Source organism: Crocodylus porosus, unplaced genomic scaffold (assembly GCF_001723895.1).
Source record: "Crocodylus porosus isolate Cpor-Errol unplaced genomic scaffold, CroPor_comp1, whole genome shotgun sequence".
Classification (NCBI taxonomy): domain Eukaryota; kingdom Metazoa; phylum Chordata; order Crocodylia; family Crocodylidae; genus Crocodylus; species Crocodylus porosus.
In genome coordinates this window covers 72776954-72794750 of record NW_017728931.1, presented here as the reverse complement: position 1 = coordinate 72794750, position 17797 = coordinate 72776954, and the positions used below count along the sequence as shown (strand labels likewise).

The window sequence follows — 17797 nt, the reverse complement described above, 5'->3', positions numbered from 1 at the left end:
ACACTCCCAGTGAGAGACTTGTCATGCCTCTCGCTTAGGAACACTGAGGCGAAGAACTCGTTGAGGAGTTCAGCCTTGTCCCCTCTGTCCGTCACCAATTGTTTCTGCCCATTTAGCAGAGGTCCCATTCCTCCCTGGGCCTGCCTTTGTCAGGCATAAGAAATAAAGAAGTTGCCAGAGACAGATAACCAAGTTAGGAGCTCCAACTGTGATAGCTGATGAAATCACAAATGATTTCAAAGATGGATGGACAGATTCACTCTTACCTGCCAACCTCATCACCACCTCAATGTCCTAAAACATTATAAATTAAATACTAAGGATTTTTTTTTAAAGTTCTCTATATTATGACAATGAGAGTGTTTTCACAAAAACAAAAACTCATATCAGTGCCCACCAGCCATTTGGCAGCTTTTGAAATAAGTCTGTATAAGGCAATTCTGGTATTATTAACACAACACTGGAAACATCTCAAATATGCCTTTCTTTCCTCAAAATCCACTGAGTGTTACAGAACCTGAGAACTTTTAAAAACTGTATATGAATTTCATGGAATAAAACTGATTTTGAGGCAACAGGTAGCTAAGCAAGCAACTAAATAAATACAGTATTTATTTATTTATTTAAAGGAAATAAGTTAAGGTAAAGCATTAAGCTTAAAAATTCTTCTAAACTCTGTATCTCAAAAAGCTTGTGAAATCTCCTTTCTGGTGAAAGGCGTAGTGATAGAAATTGTCATTTGGCCATGTGTTTAAACTTTACAAAAATGAAAAGTTCCCCATTTCAGAGAAGAGATCAAGGTGATATTTATAATGGCAAACAAATCTAATTAGTACTCTAACACATTAAGATTATTAATAAACAAATTGTGCCCTTTGTTGATTATTACTGTTTTCTTTCTAGAAGACAGCTGAGTCAACTGTGGGCATCCCAGAATTAAAGAATTGTAATTTATCTGCAAAAAGCTCTCTTGACATGTAACCAAATTTGGCCACTCTTCCTAATCACTAAAAACGTTGGAGAAAATGTTTTCAGAAAGATTTTTTTCCTAAACACAAATGTGAATAATAAAGTTAAAAAAAAAATTCTGCTCTTGTGCATATGTTGATTAAGTCTTGTGAACTGATTTTACATCTGCACAGAAGTTAAACCGTTTAATTATAGTGGTGGCTCTATATGGAAATAACTTATTTAATGACAGATACCAATTGGGAATGTTTAAACATATGTTTCTGTTTAAGGAGCAAGACAAATGCAGTTAGAGCATTTTCATTCAATGAAAGAAAGATGAATATATGACTTTCATTTTAGTAATGTAATGCATACCAGCTTTGATAATATTTGTGACAATTTGCATAACAGACTACTGACAGAGTATGAATTCAAACAGAAGCCAGAAAAAAATAAATTGGCTCCACACTGGCAATACCATCATAGAGACCGCATTAATACCTGAACAAATATTAAGTACTCACCTGCAATAGGTATGAACTCCCTGGGTCTGCACTGGCACACTCATTTTGCATTGTATTCTGCAGGGTAATAGAATCTTCCTTCTTACGCTCCTTCTGTCCCGCTTCATCATCATCATATTCATCTAGACTCTGATAAAAAAAACAAACAAACACACTCAATTGTGTATTTTTTTAAAAACTGCATTTGTAAGAAGCCTACAAAAATAAATTGAAACAGACTGGTAAACGTATGTCACTGTGCTGATACGGGAAACTTAACATTCGCATTTGAAAGTAATTTGATTGAATAGGTATGTGGGTCCTAAAATGGTTATTGCTAAAAATAATTTAAATACAAGGAACAAGACTAAGGACTTATTTTTCCTTAATACTACTACATAAAAGATATTAACATACTAATTATGTTAATTAAGATATGAACACCCCCAATTAACATCAATACCTGGGACACCTGAATACTTAATTGCCCCCACTGGCACTGATGTACAAGACATTGATCATTTCAAACAAACATGCTTGTTGTGGAGGCAGATAGGTGAGAGAGACAGAAGGAAACAAACAGCTGTCACCTGACATCACCAAGACCTAACTTCTTCCTAGAACCGTTTGCCACATCTGCAATCAAACATGTAGGTCTTGGATCAGCTTCCTCCATCATCTACAGATTCACCAATTCCTTCCTTATTTACTGGAAGACTGCCATCTTCATATCAAGAGAATACCACCAATGGTGGTGATTACAAAAAAGCTAGTGAAATTCACTTTTTTTTCAAGCAGCATTGGTATGTCTGTATAAACCCACTAAAGCATAGGTCTGCAGTCTCTGGCCTGTGAACAGGCTGGATCTGGTTCATGGAAGAATGCGGGGGTGAGGAACAAGAAAAGGGGAAAATCAGCAGCATACAGCGGCAGGGGTACCTTCTCTGCCCTGAATTCCTGTTACATGCTGCCAGCCCCATCTCCAGCCTCCAGCAGCCACCCCAACCCTCCCTAGCTCTGTCTTAAGGATCCCCATTACTATAGCCTCTGTTTCCCCTTGCCGTCAAATTTGCCACTATGCATCACTGATGGCAACAGAAATCAGTGGCATTAAAGTGCCAAGGGTAAGCAAAGACTACAGAAGGGGAAGGGGAACAGAGAGAAAGAGCAGGTGCTGGCACCAAGCCAGGAGCAGGGCACTGTGCATGGGCCATTCTTAAAGGCTATCGACCCTACATTAATGGAAATGAGAGGAAATGTCAAGAAAACAAAACAGAATCAAACCAGCACTATAGGCTTAACTCACTACTGGGCCTTACTTTCAGGCACAGCAGTGTTTGCTAAGATCAGAATGTTATCCTGAACTTTCTGCTTAAATTATTACCTTCCTTGCTTTTGGTCATTTCCTTTGCACTTTTAATATTGTTTTTTAAAGTGTAACTTTGCTTAGGCTCTATTTCTGCTCTGTTATGGCAACTGGGTATTCCTTCTCTGCAAACCCTCATTAGTATGTATTGGGGGCTATTTGTGCCTCCTGTTACCTTTTGTGGCTCGTGTGTAAATAATACAAAGGGCCAGCTGTATCAGATCGGTGTGGCCAGTTGCTTCCATTTCAAAATTGTGGATTGTATAGGCACACACCTGCTGCAAAGCAAAAGTTGTGCAAAGGTTACCAAGGGGTCAGCACTCGCTGTTAACTGTGCAAAGGTCTGAAGTGGAGTGGCACTCAGATCCAAGATGGTATGTGAATGAGGATCAAGAAAGACCCCAGACAAGTGTTACTCCTTGGACTGCAGCTGGACATCGATCCTCAAAGGGAAAATGCCTCTAGGTACAAGTTTGTACACGGGGTCCAAGTATAAATCTGCTACCCACTAATTCCTGAAATAGCTAAAATCCCTGAGCCAACTATCAAGAAGCAGCAATCCTTAACAGTGACTAAGCACTGACCCTGGCACCAGTGAGGAGCAGCAATTAATCTCCGGAAGCAGCAAGCAACAGCATTCCTGAGCAGTGGCAGACTCCAGTGTGGGCCTCCCTACCTGGCTCTTGCCACTTTGGCTGACATGGGTGGTAGAGCCACCCCTGCCCCTATGATATAACCCTGGGTGAGTCTCCCTTCCCAGAACACTATACTAAGTAGTTCTTCCCCTGGATATGTGTGGCTGTGACTGCCATAGTGGGAGTTTCAGCTAATACTTAACAGATGAGGGGGTTTTTTGTGTGCGTTTTTAAAGGCTGTGGGTTGCCCCCTTTAGTAAACCTTAGTATTGCTTATGAGTAGATAAGTTTGTTCACTTTGGAACATCCTGTTTAAATTTATTTTCCCAGGTTTTTGGGGGGAGGCTCAAGTCAAAATGCAAGGTTTATGTAAAATCTCTGAGTTTGAACCCCTATTACTGCCATTCAGTGCCTGGGTCTGGATTACAAGTGTTCTGTTTTTGTGATAAGAATTATAAACCACATAGGCCAGCAAAGAATTAAAGTAGGTTAAACTAGAGTACTGGGGAAAGAAGGACCTTGTAGCAACCAGTCAAGGATTGGCCTCAAGCTCAGTTTCCAAAAGAGATTAAAAGGAGGGCTAGGACAGTCAGAAAGGTACTCTCTCTACCTGAATGGAGCTTCAGATTGAAAGCTGAAAGAAAGAAGAGAAAAAGAGGACTATGTGCACTTGTTGCAAAGGCCAGTAGTATACTAGGTTGTATTACATAAGAACACCACTTAAAAATAAGGGAAGAAATTCTCCTGCTATATTTGGCACTGGCCACCTAAACTACTGTGTCCAGTTTCAGCCCCCATACTTAAAGAAATGTGCAAACAAATTAGAAAGAGTCCAGCAGAGTGACAAAAATTATTAGAGACCTGGAAAACATGACTTAAGGAAAGGCTGGAAGAACTAAGACTAGTCAGGAAAAGAAGAGACTGAGGGAGGATTTGATAACAGAACTTGAATAACTTAAGGGTGGTTATATGAAGGGTGGAGATCGGACTATTTTCTGTGGCCACAGGGAGCAATGGTCTTAAATTGCAGCAAGGAAAAACTATGTTAGATGTCAAAAAGAATGATGGTTAAGCATTGAAACAGGCTACCCAAAGAGGTTGTGAACTGTTTCCTTGGCTCTTTCTAAGAGCAAGTGAGTAGAGCATTTAACTAAGATGACTAGTCAAGGAAAATCTGCCTTGAGCAGGGATGACCTCCTCAGGTCCTTTCCAACCCTACTATTCTAAGATCCTGTATCAGTAAATAAATTTCTTACAGTCTTATAAAACCAGACTTCTACAAAAAAAGAATGACTGCCCTCAGAAAAATTCTCAAATGTGTTTAGTGTCCCATAAGGGATTTTTTTTGGTAGTTAAACGAAAACACACACATATACAAATAAATAAATAAATAAATGTAAATGTTGTCATTAGCCCCCTCAAATATTTTCATATTAAAGTAAAAAAATCTAGAAATCAAAGAAACAACATAAGTTTCAAACTTGCACGGCAATTTCAGATGTACTGCATTTACCTGAATCCAAGACGATGCTGAATTTAAGATGACCTTCCAATAATTTGATTTTGTACATAGAAAATGTATAAATGGTATAGCTTTCCATGTACAGAATTTAATTATTGGAGGGTCATCTTAAATTTGTGTTGCTCCTCCCTGTCAACCTCCCAACTGCTGTAGCAGGGCAAGCAGTGCCAGGGGAAAAGATGGTGGGGGAAGCAGTACAAGGGGAGGCAGTAAAAGACAGGAGATGGGGAGGCAGGGGATGAGGCTTGACCTTCCCCGTCCCACCCTCCCCACAGCTCCAACACTGTACTCCCTGTGCCTGACCTCCTTTGTCTTCCCTGCAGCCTCTGCTCCCTCTGGCTTCTGACACTTACCTTTGTTCTTGCTCTGGGTTGGACAGGCTCTATCCCCGCTGCAGCCTTGGGCATGGTGCATATGCCTGCTCTAGCCCCAGGCTACAGCAGGAATGGAGCTTGATGGAGCCATAGAAGATGACCTCCTGAGGTCCCTTCCAACCCTAATTTTCTATGATTCTAGTTTGCTCCTTAATGGGTGCATCTACACATGGCTATACAGCACTTGTTACTGCACCTTCCTTTTGGAAGTACTAAAAGACAGTGCAGAAACAACCTGTACTGCTCTGTGCTGGCCACGCACAGTTATTTTTGGATGCTACGTCACTGTAGCAATGCATTATAATGGGAGAACAGGTTGCTACGGCGATGTAGTGGCAGCATCACGGTTCTTGTCAATGGACACTACGGTGCCATAGCATCTTTTGTAGATGCACCCTTTATTTCTGAAAGTCAAAGTAAAATATCTGAACCTTCACTGACCAGGACTGCTTGCTATCCCTGAGGAACCTGATAGACTTACACTTTTGGCATGATTAACATATCAATCATGCCACAAATAGTAACCTGCCACATGTTCATGTAATTAATGGCGCAACAAAATGAAAAAAAAAAATCAGCCACAAAATATCCCATGTTGCATGCTTGTGGTTGGTTCCAATTGTGCCTTAAACTGAACAATGTTAGCTGCATGGAAGGGCTTTAAGCTTACTAGTTGATATGAAATGGCATGGGGATATCCCCAATCTCCAGTTATCCACAGCCAGGGTCCAAAGCCATGACAGCTGGGGAAAGGGGAGCTTTAGGTGATGACATACTGGGAGCCCATCAGCTGATGGGCAGGCTGACAGTCTGACAGCTTTGAGGTGCAGCCCATACATGGTGGCATGGCAGGACCTGTGATTTTGAGGATCTGGAATAAAAATTAATCACTTCCCAATTGAAGAATAAAATTAACATTTCTCAGAGGCTGAGATACATAAGTTGGTCAGCAACTTTAAAAAACTGAGATGGTCTGGCCCATGCTACAAAAAAAAATATTTTGAAATTTGTCATGAAATACTAGTTGAGAACAATGACATGCAAAAATATATACAATTTTAATAAGTATTTTTAACTGAAGGAAGTTTATAAGTAATTTCAAACAACTATTATTAGTTTTTCTTTCTAGTGCTCACTGCTATGATTGACGTTTTGAGGGTGAAATATTACTTGAACGTAATGCTGTTAATACACAGACTAACGAAAAATCAATCTCTTAGTTTTGAAATGTATGCATGTCTTAATTAGAAGTAATCTAAATTGTAGAGCTAGCTAGTATGTGACGTCAAGTTTAGAAAGGATGCTTTAATTAAAAAGTAATTACTTAAAATTAATTAAAAACTGACAGAATCTTATTCTTGACAGGATTTTGTTAATACCTATTCTTAGACAGCCTTGGTGTTGCAATTATCTGGACCCTTAGGATATTTCAGTTAGCTGGACTGCTGCTTTGCATTCCATTCTTCTCTCAAATGGCCTGCTTTGCTTCATCAACTAGTTTCATGCGATTAAGCACCAAATACAATAATTCTTCTCTGTCAGCAGTATCACAGAAATGAATTTATAGCCAACTGAAGTGCGATTCTGACATCATACAATTTTTTTTAATTGTGTTGGGATTTTCAAATCCTTAAAACATTTTCCATTAAAATGGTTTCTGTTCTGATACAGAAACTATCTGGTGAGACTTTTGTACATCTGATCTTAATATAAAGAGAGTCCACAAAAATTCCTTAGGTTTTCTAGCATTTTAGTAAATGTTTGAGGCTGCAATATAAACATTTCTTCTCTAAACATCTTATGTGGAAAATATAAGTAGAATAAGTCACTTAGGTGAATACAGAAAACAGCCATGAAAGATACTCCTACATTCCAAATACACCACCAGCTTGCAGTTTAATTGATGTAGTACCAAAATAAAAATCAACATTTTAAATGAATCACAGCACATTTAAACGAAACAGTACACAAACAATTAAAAATGCATCTCTAATGAGGGATTAAATGCCCTGAAGTGGTTCCACTCCAGCCAAAAATGCAAGGGATGTTTCTCAATGAGAAAAGGAAACTACTTCTTGCAGGTTTACCAAGGGGGGGGGGGGGGGGAGGGGTACAGGAACCTGTTGCACTCAAGTGGTTTTCACACAGCATGTTAAGGATTGGCAGGGAAGTGACTACGCTGAGAAAAAAGGAGTGGTATTACATACAAAGTAATTCACACAGTGTTTCCCACTAAAATCTAGGAATGTTATTGTAAAAGGGGAACGCTAACAAAGCTACTGGGAATGGCTGACAACAATCTTGTTCTTCAAAAGTTCTGTATTTACAACCTCAAAGTAACCATGAGAACCCAAAGAAGGACGGGGGCTCAAACATCTGAAGGAACATTTAAAAATGCATGAAGTCCACAAGGAAAAATGGAAAATGGGAAGCTGCAGCATCAACACAACACATGAATACAAACATGGTTTTTTAAATCAAGGGACAGATTTATAACAGGATTTTTTTGGTATCCAGCTTTGAATGACATCTGTACAAAACAATGGGTTGGCAAACAGCAGGTGACCAAGAATACAGCTTTCTGAAGACTACATAGGATAAATTTATTTGTAGTGATTTTCCTTTACTTCTCCAAAAGTCAGCCCAAAGACACGTTTTAGGGAAGTAAACTTCATAATTCTGGAGGTACCTCCCAGGACTATGTAAGACAAGTATGCCCTGCACAGATCATGTTACTCTGTAAGGAAACTGTTCTGGAAATTATAGGCCATGTTTTGGCTAAATTCTCTTCTGTTTTAAACCTCGACTGAAGAAGAGAATGAAATTCTACAGATCATAGAGTCTTCACTTTGTACTTAGTATATTTCACTATTCCGCATGGATTTTTATCTTAATGTTCTGTAAGGCATTCACTTAAAACACTGCATGGATTTGGTTACCCTGTGGCTCCAAAGATTTATTTTGTCCAAGCAACAACCATTTGCAATATGTATTCCAACCAGCTGGGTGGAAAGAACTGTTGTGTTTGGTTTAATTCCAAAACAAAGTCACTACAAGTGCTCGTGCCAAAATAAAGGATTGATTTGTCTTTATTGGTACAAAAAATGAGATGTTTTTGAATGTGGCTTCTCCTGTTTTAAAGATAAGAAAAATACTAAAACCAAAACCTCTGTTTATTCTTGATGGCAAAGTGGCAAGTATATTTTCCAGGGGTTTTCAAATGACTAACTAGAATGCTTAGACATCATTGTTTTCAATCAGACTACAAAATACCATACAGATCACTAAACACAATTATCTCAAGTCTGATCCAGAAAGTTTGGTGAAACCGAAGCTATTAACTACTTCGTTTCTCAGTCAAATTTGCTATTTGTTTTTGAATTAAGGAGCCTGGTATGCAAAACAAAACAACACGCTATGTAGCATTACTTAAGGGGGTGAAGAAACATCTTTTTTTAAGGGGGAAAGGCAGGGGGTGAGGAAATCACAGTAAAAAACATAACAGCTTTACAAGCTGTCAATATTACACACTGAAGGAGTTAAAAATCACAGTGTGATAACATCTAAAGTCTTTTCAAATTGTAATAAGAATGAAAGTACTCTAGTGAGGTTCAGGGATGCTACTGAGAACCCCATGCCTACAAATAAAAACTGCAGAGAATGATGGCAAAGCTACAGCATGAACAGATAGCTATATTCAGATTTAGCAGATATCTAGAAGCTAAGATACATATTTAAGCAGGGACTACCCAAGAGACCACCTTGGTATATATCCAAACACATTCTACCTTTCCACAACTGGAAAAACTAGTCTTCTTACAACGATGCAGTAAATAAATCTCACCGGAAGCAACACCTCTATCCCATCACATTTCTTCATTTTGACCTCTAGTAACTTATTTTAGGCCTTGATTTTGTGATTTGCTCCATATCCAGAGCTCAAGTCCTTTTAAAATTAAGACTGACAAACTATTACAGTCAAGGAAAACTTCTAGGCTTCTGATTCACATCAGATTACAGGAGGCAGTATCAACTCTTGTGTTCCTGGCAAATAGTTACTATGATAAGAAGTATAAGGTTAAAAATAGCAACTTCATTCATATGCTATGGGAGTAATCTCAGATATACACCTTTTAGGATAAGAATACATATTCCAACATGGAGTCAAACAAAAAGGCTAAGGGTGCTGTTAGTAATCTACACTGCATCTCAAAATGATACTTCATTCTAAAATGAGGCTGGTTTGAATGCTAAAAGGATGAGTCAGTGGTCTAACCAGTAGCAAAACATTTGACTTTGGCTCCTGCTGGGTTCATGAAATTCCCCTGGCTCATGAAATGGGCTCAAGAAATTCTTCTGGCTTTTTTGTATGTTTGTCTTTCAGCCACAGAATATATACCATGAGTATCCCAAAATTTACATAATAAACATTATGCTAAAGCAATAGGTTGAATGTTACAAGAACTGAGATTAGTTCATTTGTATATATCTACTTTGGTTAGTTTATACGGTTCAAATCTACCCTGACTTCAGACCGATGCGACTTAACTATATCTCAAGATATGCAAGAGTCAGGGTCCCATTACATTTTGTTGTTAAAGCCAATGCATGCATCTATGCTATTTTTTCCTAAAACGTCTTCCTGTTCAGGTTCACTAGTGACAGAAGTTAATTGGCAGTAGACTAACCTTGTTTAAAGAAGATAATTTGATGGCATAGTGACTAATACAACAGCAGTCACCAGCTCAGATGTTTGCTACCTTTTTTTTTTTTTTACCATTTTGGAAGCTAAAAGGGAAGAATCAATGCTAGGAAATTTAAGGAAAAACACCCTAGTATAAGTTTGGTCCATGCAGATGATGCACTGTCATTTCTAATGCTAAAAGAGAAACTTCAAAAAAACCCCACAAACTGCAGAAGATAGGACTTGCTAGAATAGGCACGACAATATTCTATGATAATTTTTTTCGTTCTAATACAATGAGCAAACTCATAGGTTCATATTCCACTACTTCCCTTACAAACATTAGCTTCGTTTGGCTCCTTTAGAACTAAGGAATGGATTAAATGAATGGCTGGCAAAGCCGTGATAGCAGAACGAATGGGTTCCCATATTTCTAAGTGCATGCTCTGTCATGTGCAAACAGACGCAATTTAAATCAGATTGCACTGGAGCCGCATACCAATTTAAAATGTATCTGTTTAAAAAAATGAAAAAAGTAGTATGGTGGTTTCATAGGTTTCTGCTCCCCGCTTTAATGAGCTAACACGGATTCTGATGCAATCCAACTGATCTCATTTAAAAAGTCTATGTTTTATTATATTACAGATGAAGGATTGGTTCACATCACAAAGGCTAATGGCTCAAAATGGAATACTAAACAAGCAATGACAATAGACAAGACCTAATAATAAGACTAAAAACTTTGAAAGCTCTCTCTCTATACATAAAAACTTTGAAAGCTCTCTCTCTATATATATATATATAGGATTGATTTGTCTTTATTGGTACAAAAAATGAGAGAGAGAGAGCTTTCAAAGTTTTTAGTCATCTATATCTATATATTATTATTATTTTTAAATAATGCCCTTATACATGTTAACATCAGAATGTAGGACTGGAGACCACTGAAGCTGGGAGTCCCCAGTCATGGATCCACACACAGGTGGTGATCATGTAAGGGTCACTTCAACCTTGGTATGGGACAGAAGGGCAATTTAGCAGCTGCAATTTTTTGATCATCCTTGACCATGAAGGATTGCCACCAAAAGGCCCTGAACTTCAGTATGGCTAAACTGTGCCTTCTCATTGACATTCTCCCCTAGAGTTGCATTACAGTGAGTTAAGTTGAAACTAGACAGGTTCTGTCCCACAGAATACAAGGAGGAATAATTAATGACAGGACCATGAAGAAACAAAGTGCACAACTACTATAATGCACTCTAGATACATGAACTTGCCATAAACTGGGATTTCAAAATGGGGCACTTAAATGTCTGACTTTCAAACAGGCCAGTGTGATGACAGCTTGTCACGGTGATCTCAGAGCGGTGGGAGATGTAGATAAATATTAATGACAGTATAGGTGTGAAGTAATGCAATGCAGGATAGCAGAGAGGATAGCTCAAATTGTAACTTGTAAGTAACTTGTAAGAAAACTTGATGGATGCAACTCACTGCAGGACATCATTATTTTGCTTCCAAAGCAGATTAATTAAAGAGGATAAAGTTCCAAATAAAGCAAGATAAAATACCAAATAAAGAAAAAGAAACCTTGTTCATGAAACCAAGGAGATTTATGAAGTTGTACCAAAATAAAAGCTTTCCAGTGTACACAAGACTTGTCTTTGTCAGAGAGCAAGGCATTTTTTGTCATCTAGCTATATACAGGGTTAGGGCATTTTGATCCAAAATATCAAAAGCCACTCATTTAATTTTCAGCAATAAAGAATCTGGATTTGTTTGGGCAGCTGCTGTTTTAGGATAAAATTTTTTATCCAGTTTATATATTTGTAGGCCATACACTTAGCTGAAATCCTGCATTACCTTAATGACTGTTGCTACAGAGGAATTTACTTCAATGATCTGAAGCAAAAGGGGCAGCTACATAAAATTTACCCATTTGTAAAATGGGGTAGTGATGTGGACCCTCCTCTGTAAAGTGCTCTGGAATCTACAAGAGTTAGGCAGAATATAGAACAGAAATGTACTTTAACTGATTAAATAAATCAGATAATCTGGAATTATGGTCTCTGCTCTGCATACATACATTATATGAAGAGGTTTATGTATCGTTATTAGCCAGGGCCAACTGCTAACAGCAAAGAACAAACACATGGCTAAAAGTTATCTTTATTTAGTTTTCTATTGTGCCCATGGGGGTTCTAAGGCCCCATTTGCATGTCACAATTACCATGTTAATTGTGGCATAAGTGATAATGGTGCTACATATGTATATATAAAATGACAAATCAGCCATAAAAAAAATTCCACATGTAATGTGAAACAATTTTATGGCTGGTTTGTATGGCATAATAAACTGGACACGTGGCCAGGCACCTCACTGGGGTCTGGGACTGGCCCCAGTGCAGTCCCCACTGGGCCACAATCAGCTGTGTGGGCATCTGACTTTCAGTTTGCCAATGCAGGTGGAAACCAGGGGTATAGTAATTATCCCAGGCCCCCCACACTGGCAATTATGATGCAATTTGGATTTAATCCCCTATCCAAAAATCATGCCTCCTTCCACGTATGTGTGGCATGGCAGCACATGCAACTGCTGAAATCAGGGATTAGATCCCATGCCACATTTAAATGAAAGTCTGTCTGCTTGGGGCCTAAATCCAAGCAGCGTACTCTGGTTGCAGAAGAAAGCAGTGAGGCTTAACATGACAATGATTCAGGAGATTAATTCAACTGTGAACCTCACATAGTGGAACATTACGGACTGGTATGACCACCCCTTTATGCTGTTGAAAGCTTTCTCGGTTTTCAAAAGACAGAACAAAGAAGGCTACCAAGAGAAGTTTATGGTTTAGGTAAAATCAGTTGGAGACACACTGATACAGTCACGCTAAAGTCCATTTGGAGAGAGGAAGAATTTCACTTAGGGTTTTGCTACTCATCCTATTAAAATGTGCTTTTAATTTCTCAAACTACAAGCTAAAGCTTGTAATAAAGTCACGTGGAAAACAGAAGGCTGAGTGAGCATCTGAGGGTGAAAAGGAATGTTTTCACAGGCGCAGTTAGTAAATACCACTGGCTCCGGCAGACATTCTTCCTTAAATGGAAACTAACTCTGCCTTAGTTTAAAAAAAAAAAAAATCTCTTGGTACAATAGAAGTGACAAGCCAGCTATTAACCTTTGTAACACCTGCACTAAAAACAAACAAACAAAAAAATCAGTAGAATATTTTAACATATACACAGTTACATTAAAAGTATTTGTTATTTTAGATCATTTCAAAATCCTTCATTTTCCCCTCATTTTAAGTTTTGGCTCTTGCACAGTTTTGGCAGACAAAGAACCAAAACATCCCTCAAAAAATATAATCACTATAAAAATTAAGGTAAACGTACAACTAGCTATGGGTAACAGGGATACATTGTACAAGACACTAAACAATGTAAGAACAGGAAACTAGTTCAGATAAAAATGAGAACTGAACTTTCCCCTCAAACTGGGGCCAAACTCCATCTGGAAGTCTGAAAGAGAAATAAATAATAAAAAGTAAAAATGAAGTGATCCTATCTATTTTTCATTTTCACAGGCACCTCTGCAATTCCTTTGACAACTGGGAAATTACTACAATTAAGTTTCCCACCATGATTTTTGCAGACCATTTTAGAGCTAAAACAGCCACAGCTTCACATCCAAATGGCTCGGGGATTCTCTAAGCTAGTGATTCTCAAGCAAGGTGCAGTGGCCACAATGGTAGGTGTGCAAACATGATTCACACGATAAACCCGGAGGAACCCGCAAAGTTAAAAACATTCTGACCTCTTGCTGTCTTTCCGAGTTCTCTGCAGCAGAATTGCTGTATTATTTTTCTGTAGTCAAAAAATGAGGAAAAACTAATAATTGGCATTTTCCAATGGTGCCTTGAGTCTGCCACACTTAAGAACCACTGCTCCAAGCTGATTCTATTTTTGAGCTGGTATCAAGAACCAAAATGTTTCTAGATTAGAGTATTACCTCATGATAAACTGTAAACATCTACTTAATCTAAGGGGGAAAAAAATCTCTTCTTATAGGTAAAAGGTTAACAGCTTCAAATGAGAACGTGATCACATCTTAAACCTACAGACTTGTTCGCAACAGGACTTTTTTTGCTAAAACTGCCCATGTGGCTTTCATTGGTCTGAGCACTAGTTTAAACAGAACTTCTGCAGTTGCTGAGATTTCTGCCACCATACTGTCCAACTCTGAACAAAGCAAACAAAGCCACAATATGGTAATTAAACGTCACCACCTTGTAAACTGGAGCACGCACAACACTGCTTCTTCCCACAGTAACAATGTGAAATTTTAGGAGGAAAAAATCCAACAGAGACAAAACCACAGAGACTAACAGGAATTAAATCCCCCCTAACATTCTGGGGGTTTAAACTTTTTATTTCTGCTTTCAACAACATTTTGGCTGCTTGCAGATGTTTAAAACAAACAAAAAAACTGGTGCTTTGCTTTAAACTCAGGACATTCCTGCACTGAGCCGCGCACATGCTCAGAAGAGGAAGCACCTTAGTTGAACCCAGCATGCCCTACACATCCATATAGACTGGGTACTTTAGTGCGGCTTTTTCTGAGTTTTTATCTAATAGCTGAATCAGCTATTAGATAAAAGTGCCCAAAAAGCCCTGCTTTAGCGCCTGATCTATACAAACACTGCAGAGCTGGGTCCAAGCAATGCACCACTGCTTCTGGTAAAGTACATTCTCCCATGTCTGCAAGTAGCCTTTATGATCTTTTAGACTTACAAAACTACTACTTTATCCTAACATGGTTATGCTCCATTTATACTTCTAGCTCATTGTTTTTATTGCTCTTAAAACTTTAGCTCTGTCTACATTGGTCTTAAAACAAAACTGAAAGAAACAGAACATGTCTAAGTAACGTGTGAACTACTGTAGCTGTATTAAGTTTGAAGAATTCAGCCAAAACTGTACTTAAACCTTCTCTGGCTACAACCAGCTTTTGAACTGTGCATGTATGCAGTTTAGTATCTGGACTCCAAGAACACATAGGAAATTCAGTGTGCACCAGTTAGAAAATGTAGGTAGATGTTTTTTCATGACTTCCTTAAGTATTTTTCAATTTGTAAGGTATTCTATCTGTATAATTTAGAGATAGAAAACAGTGCAAGCACTAACTCTGACACTTCAAAGAGCCCGTGTAGGTTTCGACATTTTCACAACACTGGTACAAATGCTAGGAAGTAGCTTTTTTATCAAAGTTGCGGTTGAACCAAAAAAAAAAAAAAAAGACTTTCTTGAGCCAACTGTCTCAAAATTCAATTTAGATTTCCCAACAAGCCTGAACTTAACTTGCTAACCACAGGTGAAATCCAAATTAACTCACCTCCACTCCTATTTAAACCTGAAGTACCTAACCAAGGTTAGCCAATTTTCATTAAGGACATTCCAGACTGTGGGGAGCTGCACTGGGGCTGGGCAAGCTTCCGGCTGTGCCGGTGCCACAGCTGGCATGGGGGTGGAAAGGAAGCAGAGAGAAATGATAGCAGAGTAGGCACAGCTCCCAATCATCTCATCCCAGCACAGGAAAAGTACCTCTATCCTCACCCTGTGCCCACTACTGACAAGCCACCCAGCCCACACTGGGACAGAACCACATTGTTCCAGCCCATTGCTTATAAAAGACTGCCAGTCCCTGGATTAGGTCTCTTAGCCCCAGCAAGCTATCAAGTTTATGAAATATCTGGGGAGGTAGTATATATAGTTGCAGCAAATAGCCAAGTGAGACCACTGCTGTAGTGCAGCTGAACAGAGATGCAACACCTGTTGAGATAAAAGCTGCAGCAATCAAATAGGCAGCCCAACCTTTATTTGGACCTGCTGCAGATTAAGTAGCTTATGAATCATTCCAACAGAGTAGAACCTGTATCAGGGTTCACTATTTAAATATTGATCATTTTAGTTAAGCAACTACAGGTGTTGCTAGAGAAATGGGTGTGCTTATGTAAGAAAAGAGGAGAAAGATACTGGAAAATGGTTAAGAAACAAAAAAGGAAAAGCAAAGGGCAGATGTAAAATGGCAGCCATGAGGCACAGTAGTCCAATAAACAGAACTCTATACTGGGAGCCAGGAAATTTGCAGTTTCTTCCTTAATCAAATCTTCTTACCTTCATGCTAATTTCTTTTCCTAACCTTCCTCTGTTTTGTCTTTATAGACTGCAAAATTTCAAATAAGAAAAACCTCCTGCCCAAGACAAAAACTGGTCCCTGATTTTAGCTGAAGCCTCTGGAAGCCCCTGCAAAACAAAGCACTCAGAACAGCATTACAGTGGAAGCTCAAAGGGTAAGAATATACTTCTCATTAAATTATATCGAGTGCAACAATGAGGCACTGAACAAGTGAGAACTGTTTAAAGATGTAGTTACTCACAAAGCACATTCTTCCATCGACTCTTAGACATATATTCTATAAGAATCAGCTGCTTTGCTGTGAGAGGAGTATGTGGCCCTGAATTTGTGTCTTCCTTACACAGCACAATTAAAAGATTGTTTCATCATCCTATGCAGAAGAGGCTGGCAACTCGGATATTGCTGTTGAACTCAATAATCTGGTTATGAATTCACTGTATTTTAAACAGTTTAAATATTATAAACAGTATACAGAGCACCTAAGCTGCAACATGTAGATTTATAGTACAGAAAGAAGATTCTGCTATTTTATTTGGGCAAACTATGTTACCATATGTCGAGAAGTCTGTAGTAGGAATTCCTAGACCTTTCCTGAACACATAACTTTCTCTATTACAAAGTTTAGAGAATTAGAGAATACAAATCACATTTCAGAGTGCTGTACTTCTTTCTGCAACCACGATAGTTTCTCATTTCTCAAAGGAAATCGCCCTTCACCCCTAGGGTTCCAGCTCCCTACCTTCTACATAGGGAAGCATTTTATGAGAAAAAACCTGAAAATCCTTTCCTATAGATTCTTTTCAGTCTAGCTCTGATTACAGCGATTATCTTTCAGTGTATTCACATGCTTTGTGGTACTAAGCTGTATCAAATGGTAACAAAGAGCAGGAGTATATACTGTTGTGGCAGGTTGGCCTAGTTTCACCCAGTTCCTTGGGCTTAGAGAACTGCCAAACCAATTGGTGGGGCAAACCCAATCAGAGACCAGCAGAGGAGGAACCTCGAGATGAGTCCGCCCCAAACCGATGTTGGGGCGATGCAAGGAGCGGACCTAACTGAAGACTGAGCTCCACTTGACTGGCCAACTTGGGGCGGAGCCCCAAAAGAGTATATAAAGAACTGCATGCACAGCATGCAGGGGGAGACATGAGACAGAGAAGAAAGAAGCAGCTGGGGCTCAGGACGAGCTACCCAGGGGGTACTTCCAGTTGCCCTGAAGAGCCTGAAGCTTCTGCCATTGGATAGGAGCAGCAGGCAGCTGCATCCCCAACCCCCTCGCCCCAAAAGAACACAGCAACCTGGTGCAGGCATCACTGCACGGAGGGTCCGAGAGGGACTGGGACCCTGGGAGCCACTCGAGGTGGCTCGGGTTTCCAACCCTGGCATGAGGCTGGCACCGGTGCAGATGCCACTGCACAGTGAGTGATTGTCAGGCCGAGGGCCTTTGGAGGAGGCAGGGGGCAGTTCAGGCCCCATTCCCTGCTGCTGGGCATGAGGGGGCAGTGCAGGCTCCACAGCATGGCGGGCTTGTACTGGAGCTCCGGCCCCAACAGGTCCGCAGCG

General features: G+C 39.4%; 1 protein-coding gene across 1 annotated transcript in view; it reads right to left on the bottom strand.

Annotated features, from left to right (window-relative positions):
• PAWR (pro-apoptotic WT1 regulator) overlaps positions 1–17797 on the bottom strand; it is a gene marked incomplete at its 5' end in the record, with an annotated part of 120387 nt that overhangs the window by 59370 nt on the left and 43220 nt on the right. Inside the window, one exon of the mRNA XM_019543932.1 lies at positions 1476–1604. Coding sequence (XP_019399477.1) covers positions 1476–1604 — 129 coding nt within the window. The remainder of the gene's footprint in view (positions 1–1475; positions 1605–17797) is intronic.